This window comes from Oenanthe melanoleuca, chromosome 2, assembly GCF_029582105.1.
Source record: "Oenanthe melanoleuca isolate GR-GAL-2019-014 chromosome 2, OMel1.0, whole genome shotgun sequence".
Classification (NCBI taxonomy): domain Eukaryota; kingdom Metazoa; phylum Chordata; class Aves; order Passeriformes; family Muscicapidae; genus Oenanthe; species Oenanthe melanoleuca.
The window spans coordinates 42,402,986-42,421,860 of NC_079335.1; the positions used below are offsets into that span (position 1 = coordinate 42,402,986).

The 18,875-nt window shown below is 40.2% G+C and overlaps 1 protein-coding gene across 1 annotated transcript in view; it reads right to left on the bottom strand.

The window, feature by feature from the left end:
• Positions 1 to 12,216, bottom strand: part of ASXL3 (ASXL transcriptional regulator 3) — a 110,680-nt gene extending 98,464 nt beyond the window's left edge. Inside the window, exons 1-2 of the mRNA XM_056482787.1 lie at positions 12,007 to 12,216; positions 1,028 to 1,110 (exon numbers count right to left, since the gene is read on the bottom strand). Coding sequence (XP_056338762.1) covers positions 1,028 to 1,110; positions 12,007 to 12,216 — 293 coding nt within the window. The remainder of the gene's footprint in view (positions 1 to 1,027; positions 1,111 to 12,006) is intronic.
• Between the last annotated feature and the right edge of the window lie 6,659 nt (positions 12,217 to 18,875).

Genomic DNA, 18,875 nt, shown 5'->3' on the forward strand with positions numbered 1-18,875 from the left:
GTTTCCTAGGAACAACAGGGAATTCAGGAAAAAATATGTCCCATGGTTAGTTCTGGTTCACCTTTACATGGAGTTTGAAGTTCTCTTGTTTTGAACCTTAGCTTCCACACTGGAAGAGCATTATTAAAATAAAAGTACATGTCTCCCTGTGCTTTGAGACAGCAACAAGTATTAATTTATTAAACCAGAAAATTTTACTATAATATTTGAAGAAGAGGCAATTGCATCTTGTAGGAGACCCCCACCAGTCAACCAGTTTTTCCTTATTTTCATTTCCTGCCCAAGTTTCCACTGGAAGGTCACTAGAGGACCTAGCAAGTACACAGTCACCTTTGAGAAAAAAAAGCTGCATGTACATCTGAACCAGGCAGGTATGGAAGACAACGGATTGATTTCCACAGTCTCTGGATAACACATCTATCCTCTAAAAAAGTAATTATTATCACTTGAATCTACACCCAAAGTATGTTGTTATCAAGCAAGCTGAGTTGCTGTATCAGTTACTGTACCCACACTCTGCAGACACAGATTAGCTCCCAGTGTCCAAACCTCCCTCTCCTTCCATTCCCAGTTCTTTATCAGCACAATCTCTTGTTACCACAGGCAACACCAGCAATTTCTGACTGTGATTTAAGTGCCAGACCATAAACCCAAGTGAGAAGTGCACCAAGCTTCATCTTGCACTTTCTCTGTGCACACAGTGGCAGAGGTAACCCAGCTGATGAGCTTCAGTCCTTAAGCAAAAAGGAGATGCAGCACTGGGCTGTCTGAGCAAATGACACTGTCTTTCTAAAGACAGGCCACAGTCCTGGAGCTGGCCCACAGACTCCTTTGGTAAGATACAAAGTTAAGACAGTCACTAAGCCTTTTAAAAGCCTTGAATTAACAATCAAAACCCATCAATTGTATTTCCCACTTTGACACTGAAAATCAATTAAGCCAGCACTTGAAGTTCTGTAAAGATTATACACCAGTCCTAGATCATTTTCACAGAGATAGCAGAAATACAAAACATATAAACACTGACCTTGTTTCTTTTAACCCTTCTTTCTGAATGACTTCCAGTATTTGTTTTGCAGTCATTGGTGAATTGGGATACTTTTCCAATGCCTAAAAAGAAATAGTAAATGTAAGTGACAAGACACAGCTGTCCTATGAATCTGAAAGGTTATGTGATCATGCAGGTTTTTATGCAGTTATTTGTAAAAGGCAGGGAATGACAGTGTTGAGACTGGAGTCCTCTGTCTGTTGGAAGGCCAGATACAACCCAGGAAACTGCAGCAAGAAAAAGATTTCCTTGCTGCTTTTGTACATCATCTGCTACATCTGCCTGGGAAAACTCTTACCAGGTTACAAATAAAAGAGTTGGAATACGCAATGGTTTTATGACACAGCAACAGATTTTTCTTTCAGGCATGAGGGGAAATACATAAAACACAAGAGCCAAAGGGAAAAATAACCAAACCCACTAGCACTTTCTTTGCTTTTTATTACTTTAGAATTCTTTGAGGCCATTTACTATTCTACACTTAGCTTCGCCATGACCTCAGAAAAAAATTGGCTAAAACCTTCCATTTGTAGACTAGGAGCTACTGTAAGAATTGACACAGTGGGATTTCAATTTTAAAATGTCTTTTTATTCTAAAAACAATGAAAAATGAAGCAGTCAGAACAGTCACAGCACACAAGATGCTACATGACAAAGTGCAGTATATTTCTCCAGTTCAGCTCATTTTCCACTCCTTTGCCTTTTCCAATTGAGCCCAAAGTAACTCAGTCCCCCTTTACAGATAGAACCATCTTGTAAGATTTTTTTTTCTGATTTTCCACTTCCTTTTTGTCCCCATCAGTTTTATGCTGCTAAACAAACAGCTGCTCTTTTGCTCATGTAAAATGCCAGACTGATAGCCCTGAAAAATGAAACCCTTCAATCAGCAGTAAAAGGTGCAGAACAGGCCACAGCAATCAAGCTTCCCAGAGCACCCTGCCAACATATCTCAGCCAGAACTTGCATTTCTACCCTCTGTAACTATGAAATCAGTTTGGTCTAATTCCTGAGCTTCTCTGTAGTATTTACCAAATAATGGTAATTGTGAAAGCAGCTACTACTATGTGGATACCTGCCCACTAGGAACTAGAGACACCACCACATCATATCACACCAATCCAGCTGTGAAGGGTGCTGGCCAGGGCTGTAATTCAGCAGCCCACCTAAAGCCAAAGACTGCCTACTCACTACAGCTTGACCAGCTCAGCCCTTTTACTGCTCTAATTTCCTTCCTGCTCTCTTTCACAGCCAAAACGCAGTTTACCAAATCCTTCAATTCTTTGTTACAGATGTGCTTTGTATCTTTTATCTTCCAGTTCCACAAAGGAAAAGGTATAGGTGAAAGTTGCACTAGAAAGGTCAGGGAGCTGAACTGAGCTTGTCTTATGTACATCAATAGGCAAGATTCAAAAGGGACCCATCAGGAAAGGAAAACCAAAAAGTGATTTGAAAGGAGAAAGAAGAGAAGGTGGGAAAGAGTAAAAGTACAGCAATGAGTAAGGACAGAAGAAACTGCACAGGGCTGGGAAAAGGGCCATTGCACACAAGGGAAGAGAAATGATATGATATATTAGTGACAGAACAACAATGACACATTGGAAAAATGACAATGCGTAGAAAGATTAAGACTAGGATGAGAAAAGATTAATGGTGTGAAGAGACAAAAATGGAAACTTTAACCTTCAGAAAGAAGACAAAGTACAAGGTGAAATGAGAATACACCAAAAAAAAGGGAAAAACAGAATCAAACTGGGAACATTCCAGAGAGCAAACTGGAAAGGACAGCAGAGGATACTACACTGTACTGGACACGGCTATGAAGGAAACTGTGTGCACTTGAAAGTGGGGTTACTCACTGTGGAGGATTCCCTGTTTCTCTTCCTGAGTACAGGCCCCTCAGCACACCTGGGCAGCTCCTCCCTGCAATTGAGAAAATTTGGGTAGCCCTGTCCCCTCCTCTACGACATCACATCCTGCTCTATAAAGTCAGTCAAAGTGCCAAGTGTTACCATGAGAGTTTGACAATAATGGGAAAGAAACAATAAAGCTAAGCAAACATCAGAAGTCACCCTGTCCTGGACAATGGGAGAAGGGTGAGCAGTTTGTGCTGAGGAAGCTGCACTGAACTGGTTGTGGAAACAATGGCCAGACACACGGATATGGAAGATCATCTTCACCATACAACAATGAAACCAACAAGTAGGATCCATAACACCACTACAGAAAGTTTAATGAAACCCACAGGGCAGATTTCAAATACCACAGTATGAAGTGAACACATTCAGGGAATAATGACAAATTGAAATGCAGACTGTTAGGGCTGAAAGGGCTGGAGTAAATAACTGCCCATTGTTGGATTTGCTTTACACTGGACATGTAGTGTGGGCTGCAGTTCATATACCCCACAAATTTAGTTCTGTTCATCTAACCCTGTAAATCTTATTATTTAAAGAACTGTTCATACCCTAACTGAAAATCATAGATTCTCCGATTTAAACACTGCTTAAGTTGAAAATCCTGTTATTATGTACAAGATTAAATTTTCTTTATCATAACAAAAATTAATTATCAGAGAACCTTAGTAAGGATGGGTTTTTTCTGCCCCTCCCACCATGCTGTCCATCCTCACCATTGCTCTCCCCTCCCCCCAGTTTTAGCCTAACCATTTATCACAAGAAAATAAAAATAATTACTTGTAAAAACCTTTCAATAATAATATAATTTTCTTCTCTCAGTTATGGAAAACAACATCAGAGTGTTATTTAAGATTTTGTGAGCTAATGAATACATTGAACTCTTGCCTCTGTTTCTTACCACTAACACTGCTAAAAGCCTGCAATTCTTTTTGCATTTCTGAGACTTTTAAAAATAATATTAGAAATTCAAACTGAATAACTGTGCCTTAAGGCAAACAACATACTAAAATGCAAAAGGAATAGTTAAATCATAGGCTTCTTGGTCAGACACAGTAATGCACATCAGGGGAGGAAGCCCTAATTTGTTTTAAATATCTTTCTTCCTCCTCCCACTCCATCCACCAACACTTGTATCATGTATGGGCAGTGACTAATAATGCTGAAATTAAAGCACACCAAAGTACTGTCGTGAAGAACATGACTGCTTCAATGTATTTTGTTAAGAAGGACAATGGCAGAAGAATGGTTTGCACTGACTGCAACCTCTATCAAAGAGGATCAGATATGCTCTATTTATTCCTGCCATTCAACCACAGCCTTAAAAAGAGACAGTCGCTAAATAACTGGGACAAATAATGTGAAACCCATCAGGACAATCAGAAAGAGAACTGAAGCAGTCACTGCACAGAACAGATTCTTGGTGTTCATTCAAAGCCTGGTTAACAGCTCAAGGGAAAGAAGGCTCAGATCATCCAAGCACAGTGGAAATCCAACCTCCCAACAAACAGCAGCAGCCTAACAAATTGTAGTGTTTGTGTCACCTACAGGTATCAGATCACAACTTCAGAGATATTAAATAATCACACAGATGCCACAAACAAATGCATTCCCACTTTAATTGGAAAAGTCATGTCAGTTATATGGGAAAAGAAGAAATACCAATTCTTTTTGTCACTACAGCATCCATCAGCATCTGTTGACAACTACTTGACAAATATCAGTTGCCACACCAGGGAAAAACACCTTCCAGTGAACTGTTAGTTTGGAAGACTCTAGTGCACAGTCAAGACTTTCAGCTTTGCATAAGAGAGAAATCCTGAATGCTCAGCTTTCCTACAAAATCAGAGGAGGACTTCTCTGTAATTGATGAAATTATTAGTTTAATTTATATATACAGATGCTTGTGACTACCTAAATCAGATCTGCTAAATAATTTGCATTTTAGACACTGAAGAGAACACAGCAGAGGGACAAAGTGAAGAAAGGCAAATCAGAGAGCTGGCCCTCTTGCCACCCATAAACATTCCTGCAGAAAGTGGGAAGCTTTGCCTGCAGCTATCAGTTACCACACTGACAGAAAATAACTATTCTAAACAAGAACCAAGTGTGTTCTGATACTGCACTGTGGTCCAAAAGCAGCAGCAGATCAGCCTAGTGGGCTTGATGCTGCTGACTGTGTGACCAAACAGTCTGAAACCAGCCAGGGCTCCTTCCACTCCTGGATGCTGCTAGCAGGGATCTGAAGGTCAGGTAGCTGAAAAAAATCAGGATCATTTTATAGTAATAGGCTGAGCCACGAGTCAGAAACTGAAGCAATTCTCCCCTAGAACATTATTTTTAAAAACTGAGGAGGAGGAGAAAGAGGAACAGTGCAATTACTCCCAGTGCTCCTACTCATCAGCTAAAAGACAAGTCAGGCTGAACTACACAATGGACAATCTTCACTGCCCAAAGATAGCAGGGTGCAAAAAAGAACAAAAAAACCAACCAAACAAACAAGCAATCACAACCACCAAACAAAACCCCCCAAAAACTTTCTTTCTTCTAAGCAGAAAATATAAATTATTTTCTAGCCACCCATTACTAAATTAATGAATTGAAAGATGGAGTATCAAACAGGGTACAAGAAATAACAGTATCCTGGAAAAAATCCAGCATTGTCTTCTACAGCTGCTTATGTGAGGTTAACAGGAGGACTGACTTCTATTGTGGGAAATGCCCCACTCAAATCTTTTGTGTTCATTTTTGATTAACAGCTTCAGTCATTGGGGAATTATCAGCAGCTTGGTAAAAGTTCAAAGCCCTTTGTGTGAAGAAAGATGGGTAAATGGTTTGGAGAGGAGGGGAGGGTACAGAGGGGGGGAAGAAAGGAAGTGCATAGAGATGGATGAAGAGAAGAAAACAGCAAGGAGGGGTATATGAGATATGAAAAACAGGGATGAACATAAGGGTAGGTGCACTATGTCCTATTGTAATGTAAGTTCTCAAATAGGTATTCACAGAACTTTTGCTGATAATGATCAAGAGAAAGGTAAAGAGTGTTTCCAGGCACTAAAATATTAAAAGAACTAGAAACAGGAGTAATAATTCTCTTGATAGAACTTTTGTCTTTGAGCAGTTGAAATTACAATAACGAAATAATAAGATCTAAATAGAAGGTGCATTCCATAAGACATGTCACTCTCAGTATGCTCCAGAATTTGTCTTTGCAATCCACTTGACACTACACATAAGCATGAAAAGAAATACTAAGCCAGGAAAAGGACAAAGATGTCACATGAATAACAAATTAACATATTAAAAATACCATAATATGATGAAATACATTGTTTTAACATCAGTTTTGTCCATACTTGCTAGTCCACATTTTTTTAGGTTCAGAGGTAATGCCACTGACCAATAGAACTCAAGTGGTTTAAAGCACACTCATAAAGCAATTTTCCCCAGCTCTCTTTCAGTGAAAAGCATTTTACTGTTCCTTTGGCATGAACTATAGGGAACAACTGGGCAAGTGTTTCCCACAAGAGAATTTCTGTTATAGAATTTGCAAGTTGATCTGAAATCATCTAGCTTTGCTAACCTGCCAGATACATAAGGCATTATCATCATCTCCTAAAATACTGAATGAAAGAAAAGAGCAAGAAAGAAGCTGAATAGTTTCTTTGTTCATGCCATTGCTTTAACCGGATCTTTGAGGCTTGTTCTAAGATGTCTGAAACTTTCATTGTTCTTTCCAAAATTTATTTATAATGCCATATTTCAAATGGCTATAAAGGCAGCTTTCGAAATTCCAGATAAACTGTACTCTTGACATTTTAAATTCAAAAGAAATTGGATTACAATTCAGTTAAAATTAACATACAGTTGGGCTATTCCCTTAAAAGGCACAAGCTCTAACAGCAGTGACATCCTGCCATTGCTAGCGGTCTCATACATGACAGCAGAAAATGTAGGGTAAAGTTTTTAGCTCTAAACAACTGACTTTTATTAAAATAATTTCATGATCTGGTCTAGCACACTGAAATATTTCTCTCTTTACTAACCCAATCTGCCTGTCCAAGCAACCAGGAACTTTCCCTTACAGGCTCTGTCAGGATAGATCCATAAACACATCTGTGACTATAGCAGGATGAATCCAGTGAGCACACATAATCCTATCAGATCCCCAAGATCAGGATCAAAGATACCCCAATGAGCACGGTGTCAAAATTGCTATCCCACTATGGGTTCCATTTAGCAGCAAGGTTACTAACAATGATTTCAGTTCAAGCAATGGAGCATCCCCATTCCCAGAATGACTGCTCAGTTCTGATAGTTCAGTGCCAGTTCTGCTTAGCCACGCAAGCCCTAGCTCTCTTTGCTTCCTATTGCAATACTCCATTGCTCTCACTGTGCCCAGCCTTTCCCTGCTCTCAAACTGATAGAAAACTATCTTCAGAGGTGTTGCAATGACCCTAACTTGTGTATCTCCTACCTTCCCACCTCCCTACCCAAATATCTTTCTTCCCTAATCCTTACCACAGCACAAGCCTACAGGATATTCCTACATCCTCTACTCCCTCCAACATGAATACAGATGCAGCTCATGGGCTCCCCAAAACCTGCACACAAGTGCTGCATAGGTAATCAGCACTGGTACCTTGCTGGCAGTACACTGCTGGCAGCTCTTAGGTGCTGACAGGACAAATTCTGATGTAGACCTCCTCTGGCTTGTGAACCACATTCTCTTGCCTACTTAGAGCAGAAGTTTCACCAGCGCTGACCCAGCAGGAAAACTTGGGTCAAAGCTTTTAAAACTACAAATCATCATTTCAGAGAAGAGACAAGGAATAAAAAAACAAAAAGCTCTGCCATCCAAAAGCGTTACTGAAATATGTATTCTTTCAGTGATCACATAGGCCATTTTCCTGAAATGCTTCTAATTGTGGCAGGGATAAAAACTCTCCTTTGGCACCTACTTGGTACAAAACAAAGACAGGCCTTGCTTAGGTGACTGGACCCAATGGAGCTGAATGGATACCAGTGCCCTGTCAGCTTCCTTTACATTACAGATAACAGAGGAAAGAACTACTCTCAGTCTGAATACATTCATCACTACTAAAGGAACAAAAAACCCCGTAAAAACCTTAAACATATCTGTTTCCATATATGCTTTCTCTATTAGAAGATGATACAGATTTTTTTTTTCTGAGGCACTGAAAGGTTTGCTGCATAAGTTATGTTTCAGCATAGTAGGATAAAAAAAACAATTACAAAGAGCAAAACTTTACAGAAAAATCAACAGAGAGAATGAATATATGTTTGTTTCGGAAGCTTTCATCGCTTTATTTTCCTCAGGCAACCATAATGTGTAAGGGTTACATTTAATGTGAGAAATAAAATTCCTACTGGCTACTTTCTGAATGTACCAAATTTAACAGGAGGTGACAGTTGTGCTGATTTTCTTGCCATTGCTTTACTATCAGAGCTTATCTTGTTAGACAGTGTCCTAAAGATACAGACATAAGATTTTCAGAAGGAAAAAAAAAAAACAAACAGGAAAAAACAAAAGAGAAAACAGAAAACAAATAAAATATTTTAAACTATGCATTCTACATAAATATTCTTACATATTAGTTTTGACCATTTTTGGCATTACATCCTGGTAAAATTGACTCACTAAAAGGAGAAATTTAATGCTGCAAGTGACATTGATTCCACTGATCCAGCATGAATATATTTATGTTTATAAAATGTCTAATGACAACAAACATAAAAATTATACTTCCATTTTAATTGTGTGGGATAGATAGCAAGAAACTAGCTCATGAAATTTACAGCATATTTTGATATTTTGGTGAACAACCAGGATAAGTCACACTGATCCTCTTAACCTCAGAAGGGAAGTCCATAAATTTCACTTCTCGTTTGTCTGGACTGTGTCTCACTTACAGGATGATACATCCTTCAAAACAACAAGCAAATGGACATGCAGAACATAACTAAGAACCCTATCTAATAAATGTATCCCAGAAAGAAAGACTACTATGTGTCTAATGCATGGAAAACACAGAATTAAATTCCTGAGAGATGTACAGCAAGTGATAAAGCTAAAAAATATACATGGCCCTTGAAATCACAGACATAGCAAAAATCCACTTTCAGTTCTTTAAGTTCCCTCAGTCCCCCTGTTCAAATACCGAGGGAAAATGGAAAACCAAAATTTCCACAAAATGAAAGCAGCCAACTAAAATTTTCACCAAAATGAAAAATTTTCATCCAAAACCAATGGCTTGACTTTGGGGAGGGGGGAGAAGTGTTGCTTGTTTTAAACAGGAGAGTATTCTTTCTTGTCCAAACAGACAATAGAAAAGAGCAGAGTTAAGAATCCTTGCATGTTATGCACCTTTTTTCCCTTCCAAAGCCTTCACAATTATCTCAAATCAGGTTTTATTAGTCTGAATCATGACATCATTATGTACAGAGTACAGTTCACTGGCACAATCCAGATCTACTGCTTAAATTGCTCTGAGAATAGATATGATAAGTCATGTTTTTGAACTAAAGAAATACAGCCTTCTCAAAGAATGTATAAAGAGAGAATTCTTTTGTTAGCTGTCAGTGAGATTTTGCTATCTCTGTTAAATATATAATGGTTAGTGTCATAACGAAGATCAGCCATCGTGTTATGGCATTTATCTTCATGAGTGAAGAGAGGAAGGGCTACTGTGATTTATTCCGTCTCTCCTCACGAGACGATTAATGTCATAAGAGATTAGTCTTCAGCACTGACTTGTACACAGAATACACTACAGGGCTGGAGTGGGATGCTAAGCAGTCTTAATTGCCACAAGTTTGGAAGCCCACATTACTTACATATGGCACGGTTGACAATTAGTCATATAAGATTCTCAAAAATAGGAGAATATATTGCAGCTCACTAACTCACATCCACTTTGTGTCATTTATTTGTTCAGTCCTTCTCAGCAGTATTTCCACACAGTCCCTTCCCCCAGCTCACAACCTAAGTCCACCCACACTTGTCCTCTTAAACACATCATTTATTGTAAAATTGAAGTCCATACTGCTGGTTTATATCAATTTTTGGTAGCATCTGTTTAAAGGTTTAAAAATATACTATTTAGCAACTATTACCAATAAACATTTGTCACAACATAGGCAGATTAGTAAGAGTATATAATGGCTCTGTATCTAAGTTTGCATAAGATGTATAAACAGCCTTCCTCAAGACTTGAGAAGTTATATGTTCACCTCTTCCCAAGGACATGGTAAAATAATCTGACCATCCCTAACTGAAGGTAATAATTTTTCAAAAGCTTATCACTTTAGATGTTTTGTTTACATGCTGCCCGCTTCTTCTTATGGAAGAAAATACTTTGAATAATACTGCAGTGAAAAAAGAGTAACAAAGCAAACCAAAAAACCACAACGTGATAAGCACAAGTTCTGTTAAAAACAGAAAAATTATTTTTCCCCCAAACCAGAACATGAATATCCTGCATTTTCTTAAATCTCTTTTTCTGAATACTGCTTAATCAAAAAATCCCTTGATAAAAGAGGGTTTTTTGTTAAAAATAGCAATTCCTTACCATTGGTGTACATCAAACAGAACACATTATTAAAAAGCTCTCATGATAAAGTGTTATCTTTATCTAGGCTTCTCAAATATTGACTTAAACATTTTTATCAGGCTGTTAATCACATCCACATTCAACGTGAACAGCAACTGAGACCAGTCTTGACAGTCAGGTAACAGGGCAACATTATGGCAGGGAAAAAGTATTGTGAAAGCTAAGGACATTTCTTATTGATGGTAAGTGGATAGGAGAGAAAAATCAATGGGTCCTCATCAGTACAACTGTCTACCAGCTGGATGCTGATTTTCCTTAGAGATTAAAACCAATAGGAGCAATCACTTGGCACAGGTGAACAAATTCAATAGGACCTCCACTCTCTAAAGGAGAAAAGTGAACAGTGAATTCAAGGCTGGAGTTCATGAAAAGACAAAATGCTGATTGTTAAACCAACAGTTTGCAATCAGATCTTGAAACAAAATACAGAACATGTCTTTCCCTGTGGGGATACAACCTGAAATTGTTCAGTATAATTTGCAGTTGTTGTGGAGGTTCCAAACTCCTGACTCTGCCTAAAGCAATTATTTCAAGCTGCAAGACTGGCTGACCCCTCCAAGTCAAGATGGACTGGACTGAGCAGGTTACAGTGTGAAGTGGCCATCAGCCACACATCATGCACCTACCACCACCAAACACCAGAATCACAGCAAAGTAATAGGTCAACAGAGGGGAATCACAGAGGGTTTTATAAGGGAGTATAAATGCAGAGACTTCCCATGAAGCTGGGCTTCCTATTCAAGACAAGCTTCTATTTTCAGGGGTCCCTAACATCACATTTCTTATCCTAAGATCCCTCACTATGCACAGAACAGATGAACTGTTACCTTACAGGATGGTAACTGTAACCCAGGAAAAGCAAACAAAGAGGGAGTAAAACATGGCTCTTATACTGCCATGGTCTCTTCGTGGGTTCTTTGCTTTTTCTATGAGAACCAACACGAAGATCTGAGTTTTTCCAAAATCGCATCTCCTCAGCAAATGTAGGACTAAAAATTGCCAGATCTAGGAAATGCTACTGGCAAATAAATTCAATGTCTATGGGGTTTAGGCATCTACATTTACATTTAATGTTTTAGAAGTTGATAATAATATATTTTAGCTGTATGGAAGAATAATATATTTTAGCTGTAGGGAAAAATTACAGTGCCTCAGCTTGGATTTGTGGTGTAAGTACTGACTTCATACTCTACCTCTGAAACAATCAGAATCACTGAGGTTGGAAAGACCTCCAAGACCATCGAGTACAACCTCTGACCAAGCATCACCTTGTCAACCAGACCACAGCACCGAGTGCCACATCCAGGAATATTTTACACACTTCCAGGGATGGTGACTCCACCACTTTCCTGGGCAGTCTGTTCCAATGCTTAAACACATTTCAGAGAAAAATTTCTTCCCACTGTCCAACCTGAACCTCCCCTGGTGCAGCATAAGGAATTTCCTCTTGTCCTGTTGCTGGTTTCCTGGGAGAGCATCCTCTGACTAAAGCCAGGTGGTTGTAAGGAGCGATAAGAGTGATAAGGCCTCCTCTGAGCCTCCTTTTCTCCAGCACAAACACCCCCAACTCCCTCAGCTGCTCCTCATCACACTTGTACTCCAGACCCTTCCCCAGCTCCATGGCCCTTCCCAGGACACACTCCAGCCCCTCAATGTCCCTCTTGTAGTGAGGGATCCAGCACAGGATTCATGTGACCTCAGCAGTGCTGAGCACAGGGGACAATCCCTGCCCTGATCCTGCTGGCCACACCATTGCTGATGCAGGCCAGGATCCCATTGGGCTTTTGGGGCATCTGGGCACAGCTGGCTCACGTTAGCCACTACAAACCAGCACCCCCAGGTCCTTTTCCATTGGGGCACTCTCCAGCCACTCTTCCCCCAGCCTGTGGCACTGCCTGGGGTTGTTGTGACCAAAGTGCAGGAACAGCACCTGGCTCTGTTGAACCTCACACCACTGCTCCATTGATCCAGCCTGTCCAGATCCCTCTGCAGAGCCTCCCTGTCCTCCAGCACATCAACATCCCACCCAGCTTGGTGTCATCTGTGAACTCACTGGACTCAATCCCCTCATCCAAATCATATATAAAGATATATAAAATCTTGTATAAAGGCTTAAAAACTTGCCCCAAAACTGAGCCCTGGGGGAACACCACTGGTGACTGGTCACCATTTGAATGTAACATCATTCACCACTGCTCTGGGCTCAGCCATCCAGCCAGTTTTTAACCCAGCACAGAGTGCACCCATTAAAGCCATCAACAGTTTCTACACAAGAATACTGTGGGAGCCAGGATCAAAAGCCTTACTGAAATCCAGGCAGACAACATCCACAGCCTTTCCCTCATCCAGCAGATAGGTCACCTGGTAATAAAAAGGTGATCACTGGGTAAAGCAGGACATGACTTCCCTAAACCCGTTCTGTCTGGGCCTGATGCCCTGGTTGTCCTGTATGTGCTACAGGATGGCACCTTCCCACACACTGAGGTCAGGCTGACAGGCCTGTAGGTCCCCAGATCCTCCTTCCAACCAACCCTTCCTGCAGGTGGGCATCCCCCTGGCCAGCCTCCAGTTCTCTGGGTCCCCCCTGGTTAACCAGGACTGGTGATAAATGCTGGAGTGGCCTGGCTCCTCCACTGGCTCACTCAGCTCTGGTGTGGATCCACCTGGCCCCACAGCCTGGGGGGTGTCAGTGGCACAGCAGGGACTGACTGCTCCCTCCTGGGTCACAGCAGTCTCTCCTGCTCCCTCCTGGGTCACAGCAGTCTCTCCTGCTCCCTCCTGGATCACAGCAGTCTGTCCTGCTCCCTCCTGGATCACAGCAGTCTGTCCTGCTCCCTCCTGGGTCACAGCAGTCTCTCCTGCTCCCTCCTGGATCACAGCAGTCTCTCCTGCTCCCTCCTGGATCACAGCAGTCTCTCCTGCTCCCTCCTGGATCACAGCAGTCTGTTCTGCTCCCTCCTGGATTCTGTTCTGCTCCCTCCTGGATCACAGGAATCCCTTCTCTCCCTGTCCCTGCCCACCAACCCCCCAGGCTGGCTGCTGCCTTGAGGATGTTGGGTCTTTCTGCTGAAGACTGAGCAAAGAAGGCACCAAGTACCTCAGGCTTTTCCTCATCCCTGGTTACATGTTCCCCTCTGTATCCCATAAAGGATGGAGACTTTCCTTGGTCCTTTTTATTGTTAATGTATTCATAAAAACACTTTGTATTACCTTTCCCAGCAGTGACCACCAGTTCTAGCTGAGCTTTCACCACTCCAGTTTTCTCTCTACAAGACCTAATGACATCCTTGTACTCTTCTTGAGTTGTCTGTCCCTATTTCCCAAGGTCATAATCTCTTCTTTTTCTCCCCAAGTTCCACTGAAAGCTCCCTATTCAGCCAGGCCACTCTTCTTCCCTGATGGCTCATCTTTTGGCACCTAGGGATAGCCTGCTCCTGTACCTATGTGATTTCCTTCTTAAAAGTATGTCCAGCCTTCCTCCCTTTGTTTTTAAGGGCTGTTTCCCAAGATCATCTCTGAACCACTGCCCTGGACAGGCTGAAGTCTGTCCTCCAAAAGTCCAAGATAGTTTTGGTGAACTCCTTCCTTGCCTCACTGAGAACTGAAAACTCCATCATATCGTGGTCACTGTGCCCAAGGTGGTCTCAGACCTGGAGTCTCCACTGGGAGATTCTAGGAGAATCTCCAATGGGAAAATCTAGTTTTTTGGTTTTTTTTATCATTTTTGATCTAGTAATAATATAGGCAGGATAACTTCAAACCAATTCTAAAAATTCTAATAGGAGATCATATTACCAAATGATGAGAAAATATTTCAGATGACAAATTGGTTTTCTTTTTTAATTATTTCAAGGGCATTACTTGTAATTTCAACAACACTCCTTTAGTCAAGATAGATCATAATACAACTCATTCTAAAATTAAACTGAATGTAACATCCTGTAAATATAATATTTTATTTCCAAGACAAAGGCCCTGTATTTTATAAAGGAGAGAAGACAGACTTTTCTTTTCTTTTTTTTAAATCTCAATGTTTCATTGAAATCCTTTTATTCTTAAAATCTGAGAAAAATTCCAATTTTAAAGATGAAAGTTTGGGGACTTTAGCTGATGATATCATTAAGTGAAATGGAAGAAAAATTAATAAATAAGTTATATGTGATTTGATCACTGAATTGAGAGAGTGAGGCTTTTTTCTCTTTTTTTTCCCTTGTCAGTCAGATTTATTTTTTCACTCCCTTCACTGTCTTTGCTATTCTACTCTTGATTGGTACAAGAACACCTCTATTTTCTCCACTGCTCCCCAATGCAGTACTGTTGTTTTTCTACCCAGGATTACATTGGTACCACCCAGGCACACATTTTTTGTGGTGAGATGACATGCCAAGAGACATAAACCCAGTTTCATTCTCTCCTACTAATCCCAGAAAATGCATGCAAGTGCTAAAAGTAGTAAGCTTCATAATTATTATTATGTATGTATGGAACATTCAAAAACTCTCCTTTTTTTCCAGAACATTAATTCTCAGAATGCTTTTCCCAGATCCCTTCCCTCTTCCTCCACACACATATCTTTCTATAAAATTAACTTCAACATTTAACAACACTTGAACTCACACATGAAGCTTCTTGCCATAACAGCTCCAACAATGCAGATAACAGTGAACAGGTGCAGTGTGTTTAAAATTTTTTTAAACCTTTTATTCTCTTTGTAGCTCTTTCAGAAGCATTTCCCAACCACCAAGCATATATACCAGCCTCACTTATCCAAGCTGCCACTTTTGTGGATCTGGCTCAAAATGAATACAGGAGCATTATTTCACTCTATTTAACATTACTTTAAATAGCTTGAAACATTTTCCTACAGCTCAGACACTAATAAAATGAACTAGCACAAGAAAATTACAGCATGAAACTGAGTCTGTCCTCATCAAGGACAGTTAAAATTGACTAACAATGACAGAGACATTATTTTAATGTTATTTTTTTATTTAATGGAAGTGTTACAGATTCTGAGAATTACAGAACTACAGAATGGTTTGGGTTGGCAGGGATTTTAGAGATCATCTGGTTTCAATGCACCTACCTTGGGCAGGGACACCTTTCACTAGACCACACTGTTCAAAGCCCCATCCAACCTGGCACTGAACACTTCTAGGGATTGGGCATTCACAACTTCTCCAGGCAACCTGTTCTTGGATGATTACAAAGGTTTGATAATGTGTCAAACAGTCTATTTCCAAGTGAAGCAGCAAACCTTAGGAATTGCAGGAGACAGAAATGTTCTATTACGCAAAATAACAATTATTTAAATATTAATTACAAAAAAATCCAAAAAAAAAAAAAAAAAAAAACCAAAAAAGAAAAAACCCAAAAACCAAAAACCAGGTCCCTGAAGAAAAAAAATAAATTTATTCCTATTTTATTTATTTTTACTAAGATATCTTTGATTGGTTTTGGTTGGTTCATTTTATCAATCAGATTAAAAATCAGTAAGACAACGCTTTTCTGATGTAACTTTCAAATTCCATACAAAACATTTCTAATCAACTGTTTTGACTCCATTACTCCAGTTTTTTTATAGTTCCCCATCTTCTATTGAATTTTTCACAGTGTAGTTCACAGACCACCTGAAAGACTACCTTTCTGGAGTCCATGAAACACATTAGCTAAAATCTCTGCTCAGACACTGACTTTATTCTCAAGGCCTTTTACTCTGCTCACTCACATTATTGCTCCTTTCTTGCATCGTGTCCTGCATCCTTCAGTCAGCCATGGAACTTTTTGTTCACACTTCTCCCATATTTACTCCCTCTCACTGAAGACTCCCCAGACAGCCATATGAGGGTTCTGAAGGTTCCTCCTGAAGTGCCAATGCTGCTGGGACAGGAGGCTGAATTAACAACCTGCAATGGCTGCAGTGAACATCAGACATTTACAGCCAAGGGCTGATCAGCAGCACAGGTACTGAGAAGCTCCTGCACAGGGACTCAGTAAATGCAACAATCATCCCTGACACATGTATAAAGGCATGCAGTAACTTGCACAGACACACTGATAAAAATCTTCAAGTCTACCTTGTGAAGCCACAGCCCCCTACTTTTAAAGTGCTTCTAGAAATCCAAGCCAGAGCATGTTTTAACATCACAGCCACTTAGTGGGGCTCACTCATTCAGCCATTGGAACACTGGTATTACAAAGAGCAGGAAAGATCCCTCTTCATAAAGCAACTGCAGCATTCAAGATGGCTCCAAACAGTAATTCCAGTTGCTTTCAATGTTTGCTCCTTGAGAGCCAACCCCATGCTCTAAGAACCACAGATTTCAGCAAGAGACTTTTTCTAAAGACAAGGGACATCAGTGCAAGACAAAGTCATAGGATTGGTTATTCCTGATATTCCACCTGGATGGGCAGCTCTCAATCCAAAAGCAACAGGGGAAGTTAGCACTGAGTCAGCTGATCCCTGAACACATTTTAGCAAGAAGAATCTGACTGCAAGACGAAACAACCACAAAACTAGACCAACCCAAGAGCTGGGTTGCATCCATTTCTTGCTATCAGTAATTGTCTACACAAAGTATGCTGAGGCTCATTAAGGGCAGATCAAATGTCCCAGGCATGTAGTCTCATTTCTGTGATTCTCCCAGTCAGTTTCACAGGCCTGTAACCCAACAGCTGAAAACCTACACACACACACTCACACACACATATATAGATATGTGTTGGGTTGACGTGGCCAGAAATGTGTATTCTATCACCATCTGTTGAAGCTGGATGGGGCAGTGATTCCTTATCTCAGTGGCACATACCATCTGCTAATGGGCCATATTTAAGACAAGGTGGGGCAATCATCTTTACCTTTTCCACAACCCATCCTCCCTCCAGGAAGATATCATCTGCTGCTGGCCCATTCAGTCCCACTGTGTGACTGATAAAATTACATCATCCCACTGGGAGATGCTCCAGCCAGGGGGAGGAGCCAAGCCTTTCCTACCTAGATAAAAACTGAGATTTTGGACAACAAGATACCTTTTGTCCACTGGATTCCAGAGGAAAATTGGACCTTTCCACACCATCCTTGGACTTTCAGAGGAAAACTGCACCTTCTACAGGAGCACTGCTTCAGCTGAACCACATCTGCCACTGCAGGAGGATGCAGCCACCATTTAATGGGACTGCTACCAACACACTGACTGACTGACAGGGTGTTCAGGTTGTATTCTGACTCTATCAGTGTTTTGGGATTGCTCTTTGTAATACTGTATTTCTATTTTAATTTTCCTAGTAAAGAACTGTTATTTCTAATTCCCCTATATTTGCCTGAGAGCCCCTTAATTTCAAAATTATAATAATTTGGAGGAAGGGGGTTTACATTTAAAAGAGAAGCCTCTGCCTTTACTGGTAGACACCTGTCCTTCAAACCAGGACAATATATATGATTAGGACTGCAAGTCAGGAATTCAAGGGACCACATCAAAACATTTAGTCCTTATTCTTCCCTCCCACCAAATATTTCCTCCTGGGATACATAGCAAAAAGCACTTTAGATGTTGCCCAGGAGGGCACCTTCAGGGAGGTACATACCTAAGGAGCCATGGGTCATCCTGAAACCAGAAACAAAAAAAATATTAACATCTCTTTAATAGTACATCATTTGAAGATTTCTTCTGCAGTGAATTCTGAGCTTATTCCACACCTAGACAATGAACCTCACTACATTATTCTACATTTTAACTTTTAAAACAGAAGACATGTAGTTGCAAAATGTCTCAAAAATCTGTGTTATGAATGAAACAAATTATGGAATAGATTAGAATGCATTAAGCACTATTGCTCTATGAACAAAGCTGCTGCAGCATTGCCGCATCAAATTCCCAAAAGAAATCAAGAGACTAAGCCCAAAATGTCTCAAAAAAAGCCGAAAACATGAATGAGAACCATTAACTGGATACAGAATTCTCACTCTGTAATAGAAAATTGATGTTTTCTGTCTAGTCACTGTCAGAAAAATATGTCTAAATTCTAAATCATGCATCATCAAGTTTTCCTAATAATTTTATTTTCTTCATTCTTTTATTTTTTAAAGCAGAATGTAGATTTTCACTAAAAGAGCAGATTCTGGCAAAGGCCAGACAACTCATAGTTCCTATCAGTAATAAAAGCTAGTAATTTCATTGATTTCACAAAACTAAAACTAACTTCAGTTGTATGACTTCTTTTCAGGTGTAAATAGACAAGGTGACCTTGAGGCCCTTTCCAACTCCACCTTCTATCAAGTAA